Genomic DNA, 24,970 nt, shown 5'->3' with positions numbered 1-24,970 from the left:
GATGAAGTTAATTCTCATTTTCACGGGGTCTGACAGAAGGCTGCAATGCAGTTGGCCCCCACGTTCAAGCAGTGAGCCTTCCTATAGTGACCCTTCCAGTATCTGCCAGCACTGGTGGTGAGATGCCTGGGGGACTAATCCAATTCTCTGTCCCCATCATGTCTATTCCAGTGTCGTGAAGTAGCCTGCTTGGAAGTTCACTTGGACAGCAGGATGAAAAAGAAGCATTTTTCAGGTAAGCTTATTCATTCTTTCATAGAATATTAGTAATTTTACTCTCCCTAAGAATGCCTAGAAATTGCATCATCCAAATATTAAGGCTTTAACTGACCGCATCTAAGGCAATCTGTGAAAAATTTGCAGTAGGGAATAGCACCAGTACTGCAGCAGGTGTAGGTTCAGGGTTCTGACTTCACCAGGAGCCTCATGTTGGACTAGAAGCAACATCAGACGCTTGTGCAGAAGGTGTCTAAACCCCAGGCTGAGATCCTGAAAACCTCTGCTGTAGTTCTGCTAAAGCTCAAAGAGGCTTGCTGCCTTGGGCACAATAGCCTTAATTCTCCTCAGGATCTCTGATGGTTCGACTCCTGCACATGCTCAGAAACACCTCATTTGTTGCAGGGGTCAGCCACTCAGCAGCTGGCTCCCGTCTGTCTCTGATCAAGATCCAGAATCTAGAAGTTGCTCTGCCCACATCCCCTGAGGACTGGATGTGGTAGGCAATCTCGGAGCGTGTGTAACACGCTGGCAGGATTGGCTGATCTCTTTATATAAATAAACAGGGTCATCTGCTGCAGAGTCAGATCTTATTTCAGGGGACTGAGAACTTCTCTTGCTCATTATTTGGCCTGGGATGAGGACAATCTACAATGTAAAGTACCTGGTTACATTCATTGTGTCACGATGCAACCATGATGCAAATGTGGCCATCTGCAGTTCAGTCCCACTCACGTCACATTCCCATCCTGCTGCTTGCTCAGCCCATTACAAAGATGCAACTGCCCATAATGTTTGGGTCTTGGGTCACTTTCAGAAGATGGCTTTCCAAATACAAAGGAAGAGGAGAAGGGGTTTGCTCAAAGCTACCTTTTGCTGCTTTTGGTTCCCTCTTTCTCTCCTTTTTGCAATGAGAAGTAACTTTTTGTGTGCATTTTATCTCATTGTTTTAGGGAATGAGCTAACATTTACAGTGAAAGGATCCTTCGAAGAAACCCAGAGAGTTTCAGTGGGCTGTGCCTCCCACTCCCCTCTCCCAGATCCCACCTTCTTCCACTACGCCAAATACAAGCAGCCCTCCCTGGATATCGCACTCACAAAGAAGAGGAGGCTTCCCACCCTTGTATGTTGTCCCAGGACACTGTAGACAACACAGGCAGTTCTATGACCTGACCTTTATGCGTGAGTAGGTAGCCAGAGGAGAATATTTCTGTCTTAACCAAAAAGCACTCCATGCTCCTTTTCAGTGTGCTTGTGTGCCATGCGGAGCGAGGAGGAGGTGCAGCGTCCCCCTGACTCTCCCTCTGAAGTCACTCCCCTCTGAGGGGGAAGCGGTCGGCGAGGTGAGTGTCCGCTGGCTGTGGGAAACCCTTTGCAAGCTTTTAAAAATTGTTGCTCGTTCTCGAGAAGCGGGAAAGGAAGATCACTTCTCTTTGTACGCAGCCGCTTGTTTCCTAACTTCCCTTGCATCTAGGGCGGTGCGTAATGAAGCAAATTATTTGGAGCAAAATAAAATGGGACATCTGGGGGAGAAGGAGGAAAAAGAAAAATCTCTAAGCCATTGCTTGTGCTCCTTCTATTGCCCACGCCCTTAGCCAGGCTGGAGGCCACCAGGTGCTGCTGGGACAGAGGGATGAGGCTGCAGCCTGGCACGCTGCTGCAGGAGAAGCAGCATGGCACGCTTACGGCCAGCCTCTCTGGCTTCCCCTGCTGCCTCGGGCCGCTGTCCAAGGAGCTGCGGTGTCAAGGCCCCTGTTTAGTGGTGGCCCCTGCCAGGGGAGTGAGGTGTGGGACCGCAGCTCTTCTGCTATTTATTTGTGTGGCTAAGTGGTGCTGGCGCAAGCTATGCAAGCCTTATGGCAGGGAGAAGGTGCAGACTCTAGGGGATAATACCAAAGCCTTAGTTCATTAAATCAGCGCACGTCTCTGAGTACTAATGAAGCACTGAGAGGAGAGTCTATGTCCCAGCCTCAGTTTCCAGAGATTCAGAGCTTTGTGGATGTAATGATGACCCAAAAGAGCCGTGTCTCATTCTGAGTGGGGGGGAAAGGACTGTTTTAAACTAAGTATAAATATTCATAATTTTACCTCTTTAATTTTCAGCACAGAAAATTTGATTTGCACTTTAAGGTGAAAAAATGGTAAGATGCCTTATTTGTCTTCCTTCTTCGAGTTTGGGTAGGTGTCAGTCAAGTTCCAATCCCTTTGCTGCTGCCTGCATCCTGAATGCTGGCTCATCCTCGCTTCAGACTCTAAAATAAAACAGACTTAGTACACATCACAGAGATTTTCAGCAGCTGTGAGTTTATGTAATGGGTCTATACAATGCTTTAAGCAAAACCACTTTTCTATTGATATCTCACGGCAATCAAAATTATGTACTAAGGGCCACTGTAGACACTCTTTGATACCTCTACAAATTATTGCCAAATGCAGATTTTCAATAAAAGGAGCATTTCAAAATTAATTGAAAGAAACCTTTCTGTTTCCCAAAGTGAGAGGAAAAAACCTAAAAGATCAAAGTCAGAGTGCCTGGCCACGCTAGGATATAAAAAATTGAAATAATAAATGTATTTGCATTTATTTTTTAATGTCTACTCAAAGAGATAAATGCAAGTTAACTCAATCAAGTGATTTCTTATTTCCAAACCAAGGAAATATATCGTGTATTTTGAGATATGGTTAAAGCTTTGGTAAAATTTGTAAGATTAATTTGTTATACTACGTAACATACTGTAAGAGAAGTCCTCTTCCCTTAGAAAAGCAGGTGCATCTTCTGTTGTGTGGTTTATTTTCAGTAAATACACTATGAGACATGCATACAGTTTATAGCTGTCATTTAAAAACTTCTTCCTGACCGCAGCTGAGAAAGATTTCCTAGCAGCTTTGAATCTGCAGCTGTAGTGCTTATAGATATCCATAAGGGACTGTGCCTACCCACGCACACAAAAAGCATCGCAAGGCGGAAGGCCACAGCTTAGGGCTGCAGCTGGCAGGTAGGGCGGCAGCTGGGCAGCCTTTCGGGGGCCGCTCACAGCCCTGCCTGCCCACTGCAGGCCCTCACCTCTGTCTGAACGGGGGAAGTTCTGTTGCTTGTAGCTGTATGCTACTGCAAGCACCTTTGGCAAGGAGAAAAAAAAAAATGAATAAAAAGAAACCCTGTCAGTCCAAAGGAAGATGTTCTGTTGTTCTCCAGGAACAAACTAAGACATTTCATCTCTTCCTGCTTTGCTTTACATAGTGATGGTGAAGGCACGTCTGTTCATGACGTAGAAGCAATTAAAATGCTGAATTAGGCTATAAGCATGATGCGAGATACCTGACCCTCTGTTCCAGCCAGGATGACCTCGATGTACGCCTGGGGTTCGACCTGTGCGCCCAGGAGCGGGACTTCATTCACAAGAGGAAGAAGGTGGTTGCGGCGGCTCTGAAGGACATTCTGCAGCTGGAGGAGGGCTTGCAGGATGACGAGGTATCCGAGGCGTAATTATTCTCTGTTTTCCCTGCAGTTGACCGTCAAAATGTGGCATTTCTGTTCAATTCCCGGTTTCCGGGAAGCAGCGTGGAGTTTCACGTGCGAGCTGCAGCTGTCTTGTCTCTGCTCTGGCGGGGGGCCCTCACACCCATCCCCTCGGGGGCAGCGGCACCCGCACTTCCCTGCAGAACAGTCTCCCTACAGTCTCCTGGTGATTTGCACACGAACTCACCTCGGTGCGTGGTAGCTAGCCATCTTTACAGTTAATGGAGCCAACTCACATTTAAGGATTAATCCTTCCTGCAAGACTACCAGACCCTGGATTTCTGTGTCATCACAGGAAGAAATAATTGCGCCTCACTTGCACGCCCAGTGTTGTACGTATGCGCAGGGTAGGGTGTGCGAGTGTGGCTTCTCCCTCCCTCCAGCAACTGTAAAAGGGATGGTGTCACCCGCTCTGGTCTCAGGGGATCTGAACTAGTCTGTGCTCTGAAACCCATGTCACGATACCTCTAGCATGGCCTGCGAAACAGCTATGCAATAGTAGAAATTGACTTTGGCTAACTTCATTTAACAGAGGGGTTACTACTACTCAAATGGAAACTGTGAGACAGGACCTATGTTTTCTGGTCTGTTGCACCTCAGAAAATTCCAGTTTGGATGGCAGGAGGTAACATTGCTGCTCTGTGTTACTGGTTTTGCAATAGAGCACTGAAAACGTGACGTGTGAGATGATGGATTTCATGTCCTAATGCTCAGCTGCTTGACAGAGGAACATGAAGCATTTCTTGCTTCTTCTACACCACAATATTAATTCAGATTTTTCTTCTCCTTGCAGACTGGTGTTATGCAGCATCTTTGTTACTTTATCAGTGCTGTAACTTTCTCTTTTCTAATCAAGCATGTGTTGACCCTTCTCAGACCATGCCACTAAACACATGTGTATTGGGTTTGAACAGGTACCTGTGGTGGCAATCATGACAACAGGTGGTGGAACCAGAGCTCTGACAGCCATGTACGCCCACCTTCTCAGTGTGCAGGAAATTAATGTCTTGGACTGTGTCTCATATATCACTGGTTTATCCGGTACAACATGGTAAGAACAAAATAAGCAAAATCTTCATAGGAATTTTCTATGTATGATGTACAAGAAGCGATCTGAAGAGTGATATCATCTTCACTATCAAGAAAGGGCTTTCTTTTTCTGCTGTAGTTTTTTTATTATTTCCTTCACTGGGTATTTGCCCACATTTAGAATTAACTCAGTCCTGATTAAACATGTGGATGGTACCACAAACACATGACTTCTCACATAAATCAAGGCATGATACGCAAACCTCTGTAACTTCCCGAAGCTCTGTCTCAGAACTCACATGTTTCTTTATGGTTTTGTTGTTGTGGTTTGTTTTGGTTTTTTAGGACCATGTCGAACTTGTATGGAGATCCTGATTGGTCCCAAAAGGATCTTAAGGAAACACTCAATGATGCCCGAAAGCATGTGCTCAAAAATAAGTTATTTACTTGTTTTGCCCCCGATTGTCTGAAATACTATTTGAAAGAGTTGTGCCAGAGGGAACGGGAAGGACATCAGATATGTTTCACGGATCTATGGGGACTCATAATTGAAACGATGTTACATGAAAAGGTATGATAGCAGCGCCTTTCTCTTCAGATTTGAATATTTAGTGAATATAGTGGTGAGGGAAAGAGTAAATCAAAAAATGCTAGAGACTGGAAAGGACCTCTGGAGGTCATCTTGACTAACAGCCCTGCTCAGGCAGGATCAGCTAGAGCTGGCTGCCCTGGGCCATGGGCTTTGAGTATCGGCACAGGTGAAGACTTCACAACTTCTCTGGGCAGCATGTACCAGTGTTTGACCACCCTTACAGAAAGGGGTTTTTTTGCTTGTTTGCTTGTTTGTTTTTCAGGTAGATGCCTAAAGCATATGCCTCAGCAGTGTCGTTCATGGTGTTTGTTGGCTGCATTACGCTGCATTATGCATTGTCAGAGCCCAGGCTTAGATGAAGCGGGAGGCTCTCTGTGTCATCTGTCTGTCCTCAGCTACTGTCCTTCTTCAAAACAGGAGGACTGCCATAAGCTCACAGATCAGCAGCAGGCGTTAAATCAAGGTCAGAATCCCCTGCCCATCTACCTCTCTCTCAATGTGAAGGATAAAATCAGCGACCAGGATTTTAGAGGTAATAACACTCCAGAGTTGCACATAACATTTAATCCCAATAGGGCTCAATTTAGAATTAAGTAAAGAAACCAATTCAATGCGCAGCTACTCTAAAAGGCTAATCCACCTCAGATTAGAAATTAAAATACTTAAATTTTTGAGGGCCTTAGTGTATTCAGTTTATTCAGGATCAGAAGCAGGATGATGGAGGATGTTACTATGAAATTCCCTGGTATGCATTTCTGTAGAAAGCTTCAGAAATCTAAAGCTTGTAGAGAAATTTAGATATAAGAGGGCAATTCACTCTTCACGTTCACCACTGTGAAAGGTACAGTGAAAAGGTACCTGCTTGCAAAGTATGTTAGTTAGAAACCAGCCAATGTCACAGGTTTCACTCAACTAATTTGTGCCTCTGCTGCCATCACCAGTCTGTCTTGTGCTTTTTCCTTCAGAATGGGTGGAATTCACCCCTTATGAGGTAGGATTCCCGAAATACGGCGCCTTCATTCGCGCAGAAGATTTTGGCAGTGAGTTCTTCATGGGTCGCCTGATGAAGAAGATCCCAGAATCCAGAATCTGCTTTTTGGAAGGTGATTTGCTCCAGGCGACTGCACTGTAATGTAATAGAATATAATCTGCTCCTGTGCAAACCCCTCTTGTGCAATGAAACTGTTCGTGTGGTTTTTATCTTAGAGCAGTACATGGTAAAATATTAGGACTGATAACAGGTCACTACCTGCAGGATTTTTAATTTTCTCTGCAATTTTATTCAGGAGAACAGATTTATTTGATTTCATATATGGTTATACTTACTGACACGAGGCCTTTGAAATACTTCTGTGTTTTTGTCAGCAACAAAAGTTGTGTAATATTGCCGCTAAGTTAAATCATCAGTCTCTTCTGCAACCTGGGTCTCTAAAATACAGCCTTTTACCTACAATGTTCCTAACCCTGACTAATCCTCCAGGATAACACTTCCATTTCGGAGTGCAAACAGGTCATGATATCTACTTTTCTCCCCTCTTGTGTATGAACAGTAAAAGCAGTAAGGAAATCTTTTTCCTGCTGTGAAAGTGATCTCTTGCCTCATTGTTCTTCCTGCTTCCCACCAACTGCATAAAGGAAGTTTCTGGGGGAGTTTGAGAAGTCAGGACTTCTTGCTTGTGTGGAGATGTCACTTCAGCTAGTGGTGAGGTGTAAAGAAGCAAATCAGAATCTTTTGTACCTGGCTGCAGTGTCAAACAAGGTACCCAGGGCTCCCCTCCTGTGGTCAGAAAGGTCACCAGCCCCCTGCCTATACTCCCTGGTACCCTCCTCCTGCCTCCTCTAGAGCAATGCTGGGACCGTTCTGCCCCATCCCTGCTGGTGACCCAGCGTCCCCTCGCTCCAGGGACACAGCTACCCGAAAGGTGTCAGCGGGTGCGCCAGCCCCCGAGCAGCGCAGGGCTGACCCCAGGTCCTGCCGCTCCTTCCCGCGTGGCCCAGCCGTCCGGGCTGGGGGCTGCAGCCTCGTCCCTCGCTCCCTTCCTCCAGGCTGGCTGTGCAGGGGGGGCTCAGGAGGGCACAGCCGCACACCTACCATGCCAGCAGTGGTGTGCTGTCAGCCTCAGAGCCTGCGGACCTGTGATGATCTGGACAGCCATCAACTTTGCAATATCTGGTAGGGGAAGAGCTTGAAAATGCAACCCAGATATGCCCTAAACCCTAAAAAAAATCAAAAGGCAAATGAAGAGTCCTACATTTACACTTTCTGTTTTCAAAACTTTTAAGTCAGCTCCCTCATTCTAAGGGATCTTAGCGTATGAATCTTGAATGTTTTGTGGTTGACAGTCCTGCATGATAACTGCATACCTGTAACAGGATTGTGTTAGAAATAAATAAGCCCTTTAGAATTACAAAGGCCGGGGATTTGGGGAATAACAAATGCTGAGGACAAGAGGAAAATATTAAGGTGAACTTGGCAAAATGTTATTTGCCACATAAGAAAAATGAACATGTTGAGAGATATATTGAAAATACTACTGGCCCTCCTAATATATGCCAATAAATTAGATTCTTTATATACATGATGGATTCATACACTGATTTATAAAGACAGTCCCTTGTATTTGTGCACTAAGATAATGTAATGAATAAGGTTTGCTAGAGAATGCAGAAGGTGCTAAAGGTCATTGTGAATGAAAACGCTTCCATGCCTTTACCAGTTTACTTTATGTCAAATATTTCTTATGCTGCAGGGATCTGGAGCAGTGTGTTTTCCTTGAATCTTATGGATGCCTGGTATATATCTGTTCATTCAGAAGACTTCTGGCACAAATGGACCCGAGACAAAATTACTGACATAGGTGGGTTATTCTTATGTCATTACATTTTTTTTTTTTTTTTTAATTTTCTTTGCAGCCGCTGACCCCCACCCCCTGAATTTTTCAAAGCTATTGTGGAATTTCCTCTTTAGGCTTTTCTGTAATCCACGTGGAAACCAGGAGGATGTTTTTGCTGTGTATCACTGTATAGCAGTCGTTTCAGTTGTGTGATAAAAAAATCCATCGGGTCTGTCACAGGAAAAAAAAGAGAATGTCCCTCATATGAGCCATTTTCAGAGCACAAGAGTAAAACTGGAGAAAAATAGCCCTGCAGAGTGGGAGAGGCTGGAAACCTCCCCTAGCAATCCACAGTCTTCCAGTTCCTCTCTTGGAAATTGGAACATGGCATGAGGCTTCACAGAAGCAAGAGCAAACACCATCCTTGCATCTCTGGAGTTTACAAAGTGTGGATCCAAACTTCACTACTATAGGAAGCCGTTCCAAAGGAGTCATAAAGAAGAGGTCTGCAAAACATGCCAATAAATTAAGAAAGACCTGCAGGGTGGAATTTCAAGGAGAAATGCACATGACGGACGCACTACAGAGAAAAAAGATGAGAAGGAAGAGAAATTTAGCAAAAGAGTGATTTATTTTATCTTGCGCTTGCAGGAGGTAGTTTCTGGTTGCTAAAACAAGGAGCTTGTGTTTGTTAGGGAGTGACTTTAGTTAGGTTTGTGTGGCTGAGAGATTGCGTTTGTGTGTCTTTTTATGTGTGTGGCTGAGAAACTAACACAGATAGCAAAGGAAGACTGGTTAAGTGCAGGATCTTGTAGTAGGTAAAATCATAGAAAAGCAAAGACGTTTATAGGAGGCGAGATGGACTCTTTCACAGTACAAACAAGGCCTTTACCATTGCGGAGTGAGAATAAGAAATGGATTTTTCAAAGCTTAGCTGAAAAATTGTGAGATTTGTGGAGCTCCTGGAAATAAAGAGAAAGAAATCCAAGTTTTGCCAGGTGTTAAAACAAATTATGATTGTACAGATTGACATCAACAATGAAACCACATATAAGAACAGGTTTTCTTTCTTCTGCAGATGATGAAACCCTGTTCCCTCCAAGGCCAAATGAGCTGGATACTCGAGTGGTTTGCCCCCCTGACAGCTTCTCAGACGTTTTCCGAGATGTTGCCATGTTACGTCCAGCAGCTTCAGAAATCCACAACTTTCTGAAGGGCCTCCAGATGAACAACAACTACCTAGAGAGCGAGTTTTCCAAATGGAAAGGTACGGTAATAGCACCCTGCTTTTAGTTATTATTCAAACCATCCTTGTGAAAAAGAAACAATGCTTAGGTGATTATCGAGCTGACTGCCTTTTTGTTCTGCTCCCGTTCTCTCATAATATTTGAAACTGTTTGTCACTGAAAGCTGAAATTAGGTAGCTGAGAGGCTTCAAAAATAAGTTCTTTAAAATTTCATGAAGTCTAGCATCCAGTAGATGAGAAACCCTGACTAGCTGGCCCGGGTGTGTCTGCTGCTGTGCCAGCCAGCCAGCACACTTGTGCGTGGTGGCGTTGGTGCCACCGGCACTGTCTCTTTCCCAGCCAGTATTCAAGGATGTGGCAGGGAGCCTAGTTTCATGTTACCTCTTTACTTGTAGGTAAGATATAACCTTTGTAACAGTATTCCCTGTTACCCAGTTTGGGAACTTGTGTTCAGCCTGGTACCACCTCTTCCGGGTACCTTAGCTACGAGCTTGTTCTCGTTGCGTGCGAGGCAGAAAAGATCTTTAGTCTTTAGCATGTTGAGAGAGTGAGGTGCCATTTTAATTTTTTCTGTGTTAAAAGAAAAAAGCCAAAAAACCCAGACCTGATCAGTCACACACAAAACCAGGGAAGGGGATTAACTCTATTCTCCTGAGCCTCAAGTTAGTCCCTCTTAATTAGAGGAAAACCAAATAAATTATGGAGTAAATAACAAAAAGAGGAAGCTAGACAAGGAACGGAGAAACGGCTGAACTGCAGCCATCAGCTATATAGGTAGGCTTAAGAATCAGGAAAAGCTGAATTCTCTTTCTGTTAACAACTGACTGTGCTCAGCACCTCTATTGCATTGAGCACTTCCTCTGAAAAAAAAATAATACTTCTTTTCTAGACTGTGAGCTTGACTCTCAGCCCAGCCGCCTGACAGTAGCAACAGACTACCTCGTCCTGATTGATACTGCATTTGCCTTTGCCACCAGTTACCCACCCCTTCTGAGACCAGAAAGGAAAGTGGATGTCATTTTGCATTTCAACTACAGTTCAGGTTCCCAGACAGGGGTGAGCCTTGTGCATGCACGCGTCTTTGCTGAGTTCTTTGTTTCATCTCTGAGTTCCCAGAGTGGCTGATCCTCTACTCATAGAAACTTTTTTGCCCAGTGTCTGGGAAGTGTAAATGAACTAACAGTTTAACAGGGTCATGTGTCTTTATTGAACACTACAAGTGCTATCAGGAAGTAAGAATGTAGTAGACTGAGTCTGCCCGTTTTTATGGGTTTATGTGTTTTAGCTGTCTTGAAGGCAGGCAGATACAGAGTGAATGAAGCTAAATGCATTTAAAAATTGTCCAAGACTTCTCCGTGCAATCATAGCTATTCTTATGCATGGGAAAATGTACATTCAGGACAATATAACTGTAACAATAGGAGAGTTTTATGCAGAAGACCAGATATGCAAATTAATACAAGAACAGTTTGTATTTAGGAATTTTAAATTCCTTAGGAATGAAAAGTTGTCTAAAGACAGCATTTTTAATATCCAAATGTGGGATGTAGATTTTCAGACAGGCATGTGGACCCAGATTCATCCCACTTAACTCTGGCCCTCCCCATCTTGGTTCTATATGCATTCTGGCCTAAGCTGGATATGTGCCATAATCTGTCAGAAGTGGGTCCTTACCCCAAAAACATTCCTTTTAAATCTGGTCAAATGAGAAGTGCTTCTGGTATTTAAGTTCTAATGTTTTCTTTTCTTTCGTTTTCTTGTTGTGGCAACCAGCCCCTGAAAGAAGCCTCTAAATACTTTGCAAAACAGGGAATCCCTTTCCCTAGGAAGGTGCCAGATGATCAGGAAACCCCACACTTGAAGGAATGCTATATTGTCGGTGACAAGGAGAGCCCAGAAACACCTATTGTGGTATTTTTCCCTCTAGTAAATGACACCTTCAGGGACTACAAAGCGCCTGGTAAGTTTACAGTTACCCATCATGTAACAGAGGCAGCAGCCACCCTCTTTCTCCTTTACACTGTGCAATATCTGTTCTTCGGATCATGCTGTAAACACATTCAGACTCTTTTTTGCTTAGATCTGAACCATATCAAGAAGCTTAGAATATGTCATTTATCCCAGACAGCAGAGCAGCAGCTGAGTCAGCCTTTGGCATATATGCCCCTCTTCAGATTTTTTTTTTTTTTTATTTTATTGTCTTTTCATAGGTAGATTGTAGAGTTTACTGATGAAACATATATTCTGTTTATCTGCAGTGGCAGAAATTAGCAGGGATATTTCCTCTCATACTTGTCATTCTTTCCTGTTAGAGAATGCTCTGGGGAATCTGAGGATTTCATAGTTTAAAATAATTTCCAGGCTTACAGCTAGGCAGATAACCTTGAAAACAAAAGTGTGAACTAGCGAAGTGATGAAAATATAGCACTGAGCCATGCTGACAGTTTCTGTTCACTTCAGTGAGTCCTACTTTGAACTTTAAAAAGTGTTTCAAAAGCAACATTACCAGTCACTTCAAAACAGAATTTTAAGTCCTGGTACCATATCCCACACCACAATACTACCTCTGTTGGTGTCAAAAATCTCAGTTACTTCTCCAGATGATAAAATTCCTAACTCGTGCTGTGAGAGCACTTATTTTTCAATCACTTCAAAGCGCCACAGTATACTGAAAACCAAAAGTGCTAGGCTGGTATATGGTACATTAAGTTTAACAACAGAACAAATGCAGAAACTATTGTCCCAATTGCAAAAAAATCTATGGTACTTTTGCTTTGTAGATGTTCTGGATTAGGTTCAGTGCACATTTGAGGTATCCGACTGGGGTTTTGAACAGGATTCAAATAGTCTAAGAGTATTTACGCAGGTACACACACCAGTCTATTCCAGATCTTACCACAGATCAGATAACAGAAAGGTTGGTTTCTGCAGTTCCTTTTGCAGAAAGAATTAGAGAAATGAGAAGAGGAGAAAGAATTAGAATAGGAACTAAGAATTAGCTTTTGTACCGCTCCTCTGTACTGCTCTGTGAGGGAGTTGGCCTCCCCTCTCCCCCTCAATAATTTCCAGAATCTGGGCTGCCATGTCTAACTCAATTATCTAAGATCAGGTGTACATCAGGTGATGTGCAGATGCTACAAGTCAACATAAATTATCAGGGAATCCAAAAATGGGTGTTACCAGATATGTAGACGATGTATATGAAGATCTGCATGATACTTACGTGTTACATACACTTGAGGCAAGCCTGTGCTGCCCAACCGGTTCAGCTGGTAGCTGCCAGCTGAGACTGAATACAGAAAGAAGGGGCCCTTGTTGGGTGCCCACAGGTGAAGTGGAAGAGCTTGGCCCATGCAGGTTTTTGGGAGGGTTGCTACCTCATTGCTGAGACCTGACCTCCACAGCAGCGGGATGGATGCCGCAGAAAGTCCTGGGAGGCTGGGAATGGGTGTCTTCCCTTTGTCAGTGACAGGCAGAGATCATCTTAATTTATAGTGCTTCAGTACCATGCCCTGGCCCAGATGTAAATTGTACAGCATGCACTTTAGTTCAATCGCATGGATGGGTGGTTTTTCCTTAGCAGCTCATCCATCAGCTTGTTCAGCAAAGGGAATTTAGAGCCTGGACAGTAAATGAGCAAAACTGACACATGCAAACTGGGTTACTTCTGCAGTGGTCAGACTATTCCATGACCAAGTAGAAGGGATTCTCTGTGTGAGGCTCAGACTGCTCTAGGAGAGCCTGCTTCAGCAGGGGTTGGACCTGATGGTCTCCAGAGACCCCTTCCCACCCCAACCAGTCTGTGATTCTCTGACTGCTTCACTTGAGTGGTACCAGTTCCTTGTCACTCTGTCTGCAAAGCCAGAGGAGTGCATCTATCAGACTTGGAGAGACCATTGGAGTAAAACCAGAATCCTTTGATCAATGTTGTTAGATCAACGTTGCTACAGAAGATTCCCCAAATGCATGTGGTCCTGTCAGTAAGAGACGGTGACTTTTCCCAGTGCCTGCTCCCCTGCTTTGGTACAGGTGGTGCAAGTGTCTGTGACTGGGGGGGGGGTGTGATTGCACCCTGTGGTAGCACCCTCTTGCCAATGTGATGGTCTCACTGAAGGCTGATAGAAAAACTCTCTTGTCTCTGATGCTTTCTAATCTGTGATGAGGAAGGATCAAGTGTTATATTTCCTGCCTGTGTTAACCGGTGTTTCTACCCCTGGCAGTATTATCTACCATTTCTGGCTTGTTACTGCTCTCTTTACCTCATGCCAGCTGTTAAAAAGTCAAGGGGTCTGTGGGAGGAGGATAGGGAAGGAAAAAATATGCATGAGCCATGTCAGGCTGTCCTGGTTTCAGCTGAGATAAAGTTAATTTTCTTCCTAGTAGCTGGTAAAGTCCTGTGTTTTGGGTGTAGCATGAGAATAATGTTGGTGACATATTGATGGTTTAGTTATTGCTAAGTAGCATTTATACTAAGTCAGGGGCTCTTCAGCTTCTCATGCCCTGCCAGTGAGCAGGCTGGGGGCACAGGGAGCTGGGAGGGGACACTAGCGGGACAGCCCACCCCAACTGGCCGAAGGGATATCCCATATCATATGACACCGTGCTCAGCATATGAACTGGGGGGAAGCTGGCCAGGGGCTGCTGCTTGGGAGCTGGCTGGGCATCTGTCAGCAAGTGGTGAGCAATTGCGTTGTGCATCGCTTGTTTTGTATATTCTAATTCTTCTTTTTATTGTTGTTATCACCATCGTTATTATTTTCTTCTTATTCTGTCCCATTAAACTATCTCAACCTGTGAGTTTTCCCACTTTTCTGATTCTCTTCCGCATCCCGCTGTGGGGGTGGGGAGCGGGTGAGCAGCTGCGTGGGGCAGAGTTGCTGGCTGGGTTTAAACCATGACATAGGCATATAGGCCAGCACAGAGCAGCGGATCTCCACATCTTCAGCTTTCTGGCCAAGGGGCGGGTTCCTCAGGTTTCTTTTAGCAGCCAAAGGCATATACTGGAGTCTAGGAATCTGCAGAATCTAACCAAATGAATTGACCTCTTCCCTTCCAAGAACCTGTTTACTCTACATACGGACAGGTAGATGCAAGTTGAGCCTGCCTATACGCTGTGTCCTGTCAGTGCAGAGCTGAGCAAAAACCCATACGGCCAAGCGGGCGGCTTACACTCTCCCAAGTGCAAGCAGAGTGCTTGCTTTGCAGGGTTCAGGAAGGTGAGTTTGCCTGCTGTACACTGAGTATATCATGGAAAACATAGCCTTAGTTCAGAGGGTGCGCGTCGCACCTATGGAGTTTAGCCTACAGGTGTATTTTCACCAAGCCAGGAAGTGGCAGTGTGTCTAAAACGGCAGCTGAATCGGAACCACTCACGGCGCCACTGTCCAGAGCAGATGGCCAGGCCCAAGCTGAGATCAACTATTACTTAAAATCACAGGTGACTTATGAAGATCCTAGAAAAGCAAGTTAGGAGGTGTGTTTTACACCTTCTGTGTCTATAAATTTGTTGAGGTTTGTGATTCCCAGGATAAGAGTCAGATATTTTTTCACCCTGTACCAACAACCTACCATGGAGGTCCCCTGCATGTGATAGCCTGCAAATTAAGTTCTGTACTAGCTTTGGATCTGGCTTCTGCTGTGAAATGAATTAGAATAAATGAGTTTATTGAATTTGTCTTCAGATCATAAGATGGGATGGATCTAATATTTCCAGAGATGACACTTGTGGAACTATATGCCTAAGTATTTTGCCTGGATCTGTGATATAAGTGTTGATTATCCTGGGATGATGAAACGGGCATGAAAAGTTCTTCCAGTATCCCTGCCAAATCTTAGTGATTCAGGGAATGTCAGGTTCACTCTCACTGTTGAGGTTACACAAAGCCCATAGTTTTTTGTAGTAGTAGGTAGCTCAAGGAAATTACCATAAATATGTGGGCCATCTGCTTCTGGGCTATGTCTAGATAATGACTCTGCGAAGTCTCTCGGTTTAGATGATAGCATCTAGTTGTTTAGGTCTGCTTTCTGTATTTTTGCATAATTCTTCCCAGTAGGAACCAAGACTTGATGTAGCAGACTGTGCTAGAGCAAGTGCCAGGTGGTGCTGGGTGAAAGAATACTTCAGGCTGCTGAGAAGGCAGGTGTACTTTTGGGAAGCTGGAATCACTGAAATACATGGATTTTCAGGAGCCTGTTTTCTGAAGGCATGAAAGGACAGTAGTGAGGAAAATAACAGGATGCAGAGTTGAAGCTGGGAGGCACAGAAAGTGGCAGTGGCTTCAGGCCCCTTGCCCAGAAAGAAACCGTGCTGCCATGAGGTCCTTGCTGCTATGGGAGAAGGAGAGGAAAGAAAGAGTGACTCCTGTTCCCTTGCACCTTGGCTAGACATGCGGGGTGCTGTGATGGCTGGAGAGAGCAGCAAGGCAGAGGCTGGGGCTGGGGAAGGGTCAGCGCTGAGCGGGACCTGGAGCCCAGCCGTGCCGGAAGCTTGCTCCGGGGCTCTAGGAGAAGGCAGGAGTCTCACCCTGCTGTGCTCAAAAAGAGGAGCTACTCTGCTTGTGTTGGTATTTCCAGGAGTACCCGGGACCCCCTTACTCACCCCCCCACCACTAGCTGCACCCCCTGCTGCCAACCAAATACCGCAGCGGTCAGACACCTGTGGAGGGAAGATTTTTGGGTTGTGATCTGCTACCTGTGTGTGCCTGAGAAACACCCAGGCCCCACTGCTTTTTGCAAGTTAACTAAGTCATTGTTTGTCCCTTAGGTGTGAAACGTAGTCCCTCGGAGATGGCAGAGGGTGACGTTGATGTTGCCAATACCTGTGGTCCATATTACATTAACAATCTGAGTTATTCAGAGGAAGACTTTGACAAACTGGTGAACCTAAGTTACTACAATGTCCAGAACAATAAAGATTTGATCCTCCAGGCCTTGTGTACTGCTGTGGAGCGGAAAAAGCGGCATAAGAAAGAGCAACCACTGCAAAAAATACCTGATGGGGATGGCGTATATGTGTCTGATAGAGAGGGAACCCAGCATTTGACTGACTGCCCAGCACCAGGGAATATGAAATAAAATAGCTATGAGTCCTGTTAATGAAGAAAAAAATAAAAAGGAATTTGATTAGGAAGTGAAGAAAAGCCAAAGAATGCTAAAGGTAGCACTTCATCATAGAAAATGCTAAAGCCTGTCTGTCATTGAAGGGAATAAACACAAAACCCCAGAGTTCTTCCTTAATGAACTAATGTGTTTCCCTCGTTGACAACCTCAGGAGCATGGCTAGGTGAGGCTGTGCTCTGCTCGTGCTTGCAGAAGTGACCTTTCAGGCCAAGGCCAAAATCTGTGGACAAGGAAGCATGAGGAAGTTTACAGAGACTGTGTTTCTGCTCTACCTGTGCTATAAAAAGAGGATTGTCAGCCCAGAAACGCAGCAGAGAACAAAATCCATTGTCTTTAAAACAACATCAAGGAGCCCATTTGTGAACTAAGAAGTCTTTATATGAATGTAAATAAATATTAAACTATATATATTAAAACATTTTTGGAGTCAGAGTTACAGCAAATAAATACTTTTCACAGAAAATACATTTTAATCCATTTCTCTTAAGTGCTTCTTCCTCTACTAGCAAGACAATTAAAGGCAGACTTATTTCATAGCTGCTGAAAAATTACTGAAGAAGGAATTACACCTGCTCCTGACCTAGATGTGAACTGCCCCAGGATCCTGGGACCCCTTGAGTTTAGGATTACATTTAAGATGCATCTCTACAAGAACTGACTCGTGCTAACTTATTCTATTAAGCTGCACTTAAATGTTGTTGGTACATACCAAAGGCTTAAAGCTTTAAAGCTGTTGAGACTGTTACATCTGAAAAGACACAAAACCCACAGACAAAGCAGTTCTAAAATTGTATTCTAATATCATTCATCCAAATGCGATTTTTTTAACTTGGAGTGGAGTATTGCACCTGAAGTTAGTGGAACATTAGCTTTCAACTTTCTGGTGCTTTGGTCCCTTCGAGTAAGCCCTCTGTGTTTTTGACAGATGGGATCCCGAGTCTTTTTATTCTTTTTCTAAATTAACTTTTATTTGATGCAATTTATTTATTTATTAGACATCTTGTATCTACAAGCCCGTGCTTCCTACATGCTTCCCTGCTGCTCAGGTCTGCTGTAGTAGCTTTTGTCGAGGGATCCTGTGTGGCCAAAAATGGAAGCCTTACAAATCCCTTTGCTCTCAAGGTCGAGGGTCTCCTCCTAGGCGGTGCACAGTACCGTAATCCTTCCGTTTACCCCTTAGGTTGGTGAACACTTACCTGTGGTGCATGCTACAGGAGCCTATACAGCTCCTGTGCGGGCTGTACGCCTGGGGTTTGCCTCCCGTGGAAATGAGAGCAAAACCGGCAGTCGTGCTGATGCACGCTGGATCTCATCGCAATACGGGACGGGATGGGATGTGGCCAGAGGGCACAGCCAGACCTGGGAATTTGGAATCACTCCCAGGTTCTCGTATATAGTTAGAGCTTTATTGTCTGAAGGGCAAAAATTATCCCACTAGACAGCAGGAAGCATCTTGGCAGGAAGTCTGCAGACAAGCAGAGCGAGGTGTGTGAGTGCAAACAGCGCCTTGCCCTTCCTGCAGCCAGGAGGGGTCATGGAGAACAAAGAACCCTTTACCCCATTCCAAAAAAGCTTATGTGAAATAATGGTTTGGTGTCCCTGAGTTCTCCATGTTCAAGAAGAACACAGCGGTGACCAGAGGCGGAACAACTTCCACACGAGGAGTGAGTAGGCACAGAATCTGCAACCTAGAAAAAGGACAGCAGGAGTGAGAGGCAGAGAAGAGCGAGACCTGGGAAATCCGGAGTGCCCTGTGGGTGCTGAACAGGGAGTGACCATGCACCTCTCTTTGAATACAAGAGCTGGAGGGGATCAGACAAATTTAGTTACAGACCTCTTCGACAACGGATGTTGTTGTTGATAAATGTTTATGCGGTCAAAAAATCCTGATTGATGCATTTGCTGGAAAATATTTAAGGACTAAAAAAAATACAAGGGCTCCACATCTGCCTTGGTCCTGCACTGAATCACCAGCTCCCAGAGGCTAGGAGGACAGTCTGAGGGAATGTTGTCCCTGCCCTCTTTCTGTGATGGTCTCTGGTCATTAAATACTGGATGCACAAAAGATGAGTGGGTAAGCAGTCTCACCTCAGACAGCAGTGCTTAGGTTTTCCACAGCTCAGATATTTTTGCAGCTAATAAATGATCAGGAGTAGTCATCACTACCAAAGATGTGGTGATACAAGACTCATTTAAAAGAAATTACTGAAGTAAGATGGAGAAGATGTAAGTAACTGCAAGGACAACTTAATTACCTACGGATTAACCTATGGGGATAAATCATTAAAATGAGAGGAATACAAAACTGAACTATAAAAAGGGTATTTACCAAAAAAGGAGGAAGCCAGTCAGCAAGACCCTACATGAAATGGTACAAAATCTTTAGACTCAGCATGGAAATTGCAACAAAAGAGTTGCAAAACACACGCACAGCTCGAAATAAAATGTGAAGCAAGGAACCAAGAAAAGGCAGTGGTGGAACGCTCAGGACTGAGCACTGTTACAGCCCAACATCAGTTCTCTGAGGAACAGCATCGGGAGGAGGGACGGGGAAAGGGCACATCCAAACCTGCTGATGTATTTAGAAAAGAGCCGGAGCGTACAGAGAAGCTGGAAATTAGGAGGAAGAAAGGTACATAGCTAAAAATGTGAATCAGCAGATGTGCTGGAGCAGCAAACAGGGATTTCAATCATAAGGATGTTGCAGAGGAGCCACGGACATGTGTGTAACACAAAAGGGACACAGAATTTTTACACACAGATTCAGCAACAAATCCCCCTCATTTTTTTTGTTTTTTTTTTGTTTTACCCGGGAGCCCAAACTTTTGGGTTGAAGTAGTGAGTGAGCACAGACAGACTTCTATGTCGGAAAAAAAGATGTTCGTGTTACCGCTTTCTGCACGGTTCTGGGGTACGGTCCCGACCCCGTTAAAATCTCATGTAATCCCAAGGAAAAGGCGGGGGCCCTCCCTCGGGGCTTAACGCAGCCTCAGGGCCCGCGGCTGCAGCTACCGGGGCTGCCGCGGGGAGCGGGGGCTCGCACGAGGGGCCCGGCCGCCTGGCAAGGGGCTGACAGCTCGGCGCTGAAGGGCAGCGGGGCCGGACCTGTGTGTGCGTGGGCAAAGAAATCAGCCCGTCCGCAAAGGCTGCAACACCCCCCCCCCCGCCCCGAAAACCCCAGCCCCCCCCGCCCCGAAAACCCCAGCCCCCCCCGCCCCGAAAACCCCAGCCCCCCCCGCCCCGAAAACCCCAGCCCCCCCCCGCAGAGCCCCCGCCCGCTCGGCAGCAGGGGCGCGGCCGCGCACAGACCCCGCCGCCGCCCCTCCCACGGCCGGTGCCGCCCCGCCCGGCCCGGCCCGGCTGCGTGCCCGCGGCGGCAGTGCGGCGGGGCTGGCGGCGGCGGCGGGATGTTCAGCTGGCTGGGGCGGCAGGGCGGCGGGCGGGAGCGCGGCGGCGGCGACGTGGTGCAGACGGTGACCGGGGGGCTGCGGGACCTCTACCTCCGCAAGCTGCTGCCGCTGGAGGAGCACTACCGCTTCCATGACTTCCACTCGCCCGCCCTGGAGGAGGCCGACTTCGAGAACAAGCCCATGGTGCTGCTGGTGGGGCAGTACAGCACCGGCAAGACGACCTTCATCCGGTGAGCCACCCCGCCGCAGCCCCGCGCCCCCTCCCGCGGAACGCCCGCCGGCCCCCCCCGGGAGCGCCGAGCGGCCGGAGCGCTGCCCGGCAGCCGCGGCGGCGGGGACGCGCCCGTGCCCCCGCGGCGAGCGGGGCCGGTGCCGGAGCCCCCGCGCTGGGCCGCGGGTGTGCGCCGCGCCCCGGGCTGCCGGCACCTTCCGGGCGAGCGGGTTCTGCCGGGCCGGCGCCCCGGCGGGAAGCGCAGCCTGGGCGGCTGCTTCCGCCCGCCTCGCTGCGTGGAAACGCCTCGGCCGCTGCCGGGGGAGCGGGCCCTCCGCCGAGACGGCGTGGCTGCCGCGGCCGCCGAACCTTCTTTCCCCCTTCTTTCCCAAAACTAGTCCAGTGCGTCCGTTGGATGTGAAGGCAGGAGAGAAACGCGACGACAATTTTGGGCAAAAAACTGCACGGTATCTGGGCGGTCCTTCTGCCCCCCCCGACAAGTGCCGCCAACCAGCAGTATCACTAATATGGCAACTTCACGCCGCTGCTGCTGTTGCAGGATTTTCTCCGTCCCGGCTTCCTTCTTGCCCAGTTTGTTAGTGACCGATTTCAGGGGGCTGAAGCGTGCCTCGGGTGTTAGGAGCTTGTGACTCTTTTGCACGTATTTGAGAGTGTTTGCCTCTCATCTACCCCTTAATCATCAGCCTCAAGTTACACAAAACTCTGCAAAAGATACTGAGTGATCACTTGGACCAAATTTTGACCTACTCATATCTGAAGCTCGTTACAGTTCTGTAAATTTTACAGTGTTTCTCTTTCGGTTCCAAAGGTTATGGGGAGCCTTGCCCTAACACAGCTTTCGTTTTGCAGTGCAAAAGGCTTGCCACCCTCCCCCCTCCCCCCCCCCCCCCCCCGTGTTTACCCTCACTCACCTGAGAGCTTTCAGCTGTTTGCAGAGCTAATGGTGTTTCTTTTCTGGTTTTACAACTAGCTAATTGAAAGCTTGAAGTTGAACTTGGTTCTGTACTGATTATTGCTGAATTCCTGAAGTTAAAGTGGTTTCCCTCAGAGAACTATTTTAAAAACAGAAATTGGGCTGTAACTAAAGGGAAAGAACCTCAGTTTCAGGATCCCCAGAGGCAGTCACAGGAAAGCATGTGTCAGTGGGGAGAGTGATGTGGATTTTCCTAATGTTTCTGTAGCCATGCTGATTTGTTTTCTTTTCTGAAACTACATTTGCTGTGTTCGTCCGTATATACGTTTCCAGGTCAGCGTTGTTACCTGGCTTACAGCGGCAGCGAGGGCACGGGTGTTAGAGGCAGAAGGGTCCCAAATCCGTAGCTGCCTGTCCGCTGCTGTGGCATTGGCAATTCATCTGAAGGTTTTTCCCCTCCTGCGAGAGTTTGCCTTGGATGAGAAGGCATGTTCTTGATACATCCAAGTTTTCTGTCCTTTACAGTTGTCCATATTTGTCCTTTTTGTCCATATTGTGCTTAGAAATGTTATTCCTTGCAGTGCCTTAGGTGTATTTTCGGTACTGTTGCTTTGTGAGCAACTTGTTATCCCCTTAACCATAAAATACTGAGCCAATCACGTTGACCGACACTAACGTACCGTCTGAATGAGAAAAGAAGTTTCGCTTATCACAGCTATTTCCAGCTTTTTTTTTTAGCACTGGTCACTGTTGGTCGAAGATGCCCAGACAAACTTGACAGAGATCAAGCTTTCAAAGACGTTTTCTCATGCATTTTATTAAAATGCCTGACTGAATGGAGGAGGTGACTTCTACTGTGATGTGCCCTTCCCTTCACACACTTACCCCTTTCTCCTGTCCCCATTTTCTGTAGATTGCAGAGTGCTTTAACCCCTTGTTAGGTATCAGAGAAGACAGGAGCTGACTGTTGAGCTGCATTCAGTAGTAGAACAGTGGTTACTGCTTCTAAAGGACTGCGGTCTGACCGCACCATGATGCACATTCATTACATCAGTGTTTGCTATAGAACAGATAATAATTGGCTGAATCGGCATGAGAAAATACTCTATTCAAGACGGGCAGCAACTTAGACAATAGTGTCACAGTGACTGTTCCTCAAAATCCAGTTTAGAGGAGAAAAAGAAAAGCAAAAAAAGGGAAGTGGTTGTATGCTGAAGGCGAGACTTAGGAGGGGATATGAGGAAAAAAATTACAGGATCCAGGTCAGCAGCAAATAAATTTCCCCTCTGGTAGGCTCAATTTCCCATGGGAAAAATGTATACAATCTCAAGATTGCTATAATTCAGGTTTATTGTAGATAGTTTTTCTTAGAATGAAGTTGGACTATAGGGGTTTTTTCCCCAGTAGCCTTTTAACAAGCAGTCATTATTTTAAATCTTAAAAGTGCTTTTTGTTCCACATTTCTCCTTTTCATAGTCAGGGGGGCATACTAGATCTGCTTAAGTGTTCACTGTTGAGTTTATGTGTGAACATAACGATTCTGTTTAGTTGACAAACAACTCATTTGAGATTTACTTTGATTTAGACGTTATCGTGAGAGCTTCACATTATCATACCTCTGACACATCCACATCCACCCAGTTCCTTCCACTAAGTCTTCATGGAAAACACTGATCTAGCAATGAGTGAATGTCCCTAGGGATTAAGATATGCAAACAAACGCTTCCAGGTTTCCAGCAGCTCTTCTGTTTTTTCACTTTGCAGTGTTTATCCTCTTTGCATTTGGAACAATGTAGTGAAACTGGCCGGGGTTTCACCAAGGTGGAGAGTGGTGATAGGTTATTCATGCATTTGACAATGCTGACACTTGAAACAGACAAATCCAGGCCCAAATGTTAATACTTGCCTGATTGTTTTTAATGGGGTGGGAGGCCAGATACTTATTTTGCATGTGAGCTGCTCGGCCTTGCAGCTTCTGTAGTTCTTTCAGTTCTCCTGGCTGCTTTAGGGCAAGAAGCAGGGAAAGGAGGGACAGGGGAGGAGAATTCTAGCGTATGAAAAAGAGATAGGAGCTGGTCAGTACCAGTGAGTCTGTAGTTGCTGACCTTTTTCTTTCCTTTTAACACTGAATTAACTTCTAGTCTAATAATTTTTTACTGGGTAATAACTTTTCTATTTTAAAAGTGTGAGAGATTGACTTCTTTTTAAAAAGAGCTTACCAAGATGAGAAAAAACAGAAGTGAATTCCTCAGCTTGCCAGGCTGTGCTTTTACTTTGCTCACAGGTATTATTCAGAGGTTAAAATGGTAAACTTGCTGCTGTTTAACTCGGCCTGAGCTGGGTGTTGTGAAAACACCCTTTTGTATGGCTGCACCTCTTTCTTCAGGGGGGAAAATGTCCCTCGGTTTCTTTGGGTGAAGGCTGGAACTTCTTTGTTACTAGCTCTGTGTGAAAGTTTTATTTATTTGGAGCAGAATTCTTACACGAAAGCAAACATCAGCTAGTTTTGTTGCGTTTAAAAAAACAGTAGTGTGGAGGATTTGGGTGCATATGTAGTAGGGAGGTGAGCAGCCCTGTGAAAGGAGACCTGGGTTTGTCTCCCAGTGCATCACGGGGTGTCCCTGTGCAATGCCGCTCTGTCTGGCTCACCTGTGTTTATGCTTTAGTATGGCTTAGCGAAAGCACTTAGACTTAAGATATGATTACTGGTATCCGCAACTGTGAGTAATCTTTGCTATTTCTGGCGCTTTGTAAACCAGTTTCCTATAGCCTGGCTATACATCTTGCAAAGGAAGATAGATGAGTGTTTATTGGCAAAGCAGAAAGGTTATAGCCCCCAGGTGAAAACAAAGGGAGACAGTCAACAGGATGTCTGCTGTTTGATCCAGACTGTCTTTGGGACGTTTGCTATTTTTAAGCATTCTTCCTGTAAACCTTTTTGAACTCTCTCCCCGCTGAAAATCCAGGTATTTTCCTATGTTAATATAGCATACTGTACAAAAATCTTTGCAGCTTTTCAGTTTACAGAAAACCGCTCATCCCTTCTGTGTGGCTAAGTGAAACTGGTATTTTCAGGCTGAGAGGAAGTACAATACAACTTGTAAAACCACTGCTCAAGAACTAGGGTTTATTTTAGTCTGTGCTGATTGTTGGTATGCAACTGTGAGGCAGTCTTAATGGAAAATACCTGCCTTGCAGAGTGGTTCCTGTGTCTGTTGAATAGCTGTACCAGGCTCAGTGCTGTGACTGTTTGGGGCTGGGGGGAGCTCAGCGCTTTGAGGGAGATCTTGCCTTCCTGGGGTGTCACCGCTATGAGCGCCTGGTTTTTAAAGCTGCGTCTGTGACAATAACTTGGAAGTTCATTGCAGTTCAGTAGTGCTTTGTTCTTGTTTAGTCATTTCAATAAGGAGCAAATCTGAATTTATACTTTGGGTTCTGAGCTGAAAATACAGATGTTGGAAGTACTGAAAGGTGTTCCATACATCCAACTGTTTGTAAATTCTGCAGGTAATACATGTGCAGCAACTTCATGAGTACCCCGTGAGATTATTTTTTTTTCAGCCATCTAAAAGGCCACCACCACTGAATGTCCATAGCTGTGCCTGGCAGGTTCACAAGCTTATGATGGATAGCAATTACCCTGTTACCGTGGAGGTGTCTTATCCTGCATTCAGGTCCCATCAGGTAGTTTTCTGTGACCTGAGTTCTGGCCCTTCTCTTGTGTGCATTTGATTCAGTACAGTGTTCGTTCTTGCTGCTCTGGGAACTTCTTGTCATATGGGTTGCCACCTTATGAATTGCTGCCTCTGTCAGCAGAAGTGTGGGAATGACCATTCCTGTCAAGAAAATAACTTGGTT

General features: G+C 45.8%; 1 protein-coding gene and 1 pseudogene across 1 annotated transcript in view; both read left to right on the top strand.

Annotated features, from left to right (window-relative positions):
- LOC121091550 overlaps positions 1-16,898 on the top strand; it is a 38,415-nt pseudogene extending 21,517 nt beyond the window's left edge.
- A 3,039-nt stretch (positions 16,899-19,937) lies between these two features.
- EHD4 (EH domain containing 4) overlaps positions 19,938-24,970 on the top strand; it is a 30,856-nt gene continuing 25,823 nt past the window's right edge. The window contains exon 1 of the mRNA XM_040600643.1: positions 19,938-20,197. Within this exon, the coding sequence (XP_040456577.1) occupies positions 19,965-20,197 (233 nt within the window). The 5' untranslated portion in view covers positions 19,938-19,964. The remainder of the gene's footprint in view (positions 20,198-24,970) is intronic.

This window comes from Falco naumanni, chromosome 7 (assembly GCF_017639655.2).
Source record: "Falco naumanni isolate bFalNau1 chromosome 7, bFalNau1.pat, whole genome shotgun sequence".
In the NCBI taxonomy this organism is placed as follows: domain Eukaryota; kingdom Metazoa; phylum Chordata; class Aves; order Falconiformes; family Falconidae; genus Falco; species Falco naumanni.
The sequence above is the reverse complement of the archived record's forward strand: the minus strand, read 5'-3'. Positions and strand labels throughout refer to the sequence as shown.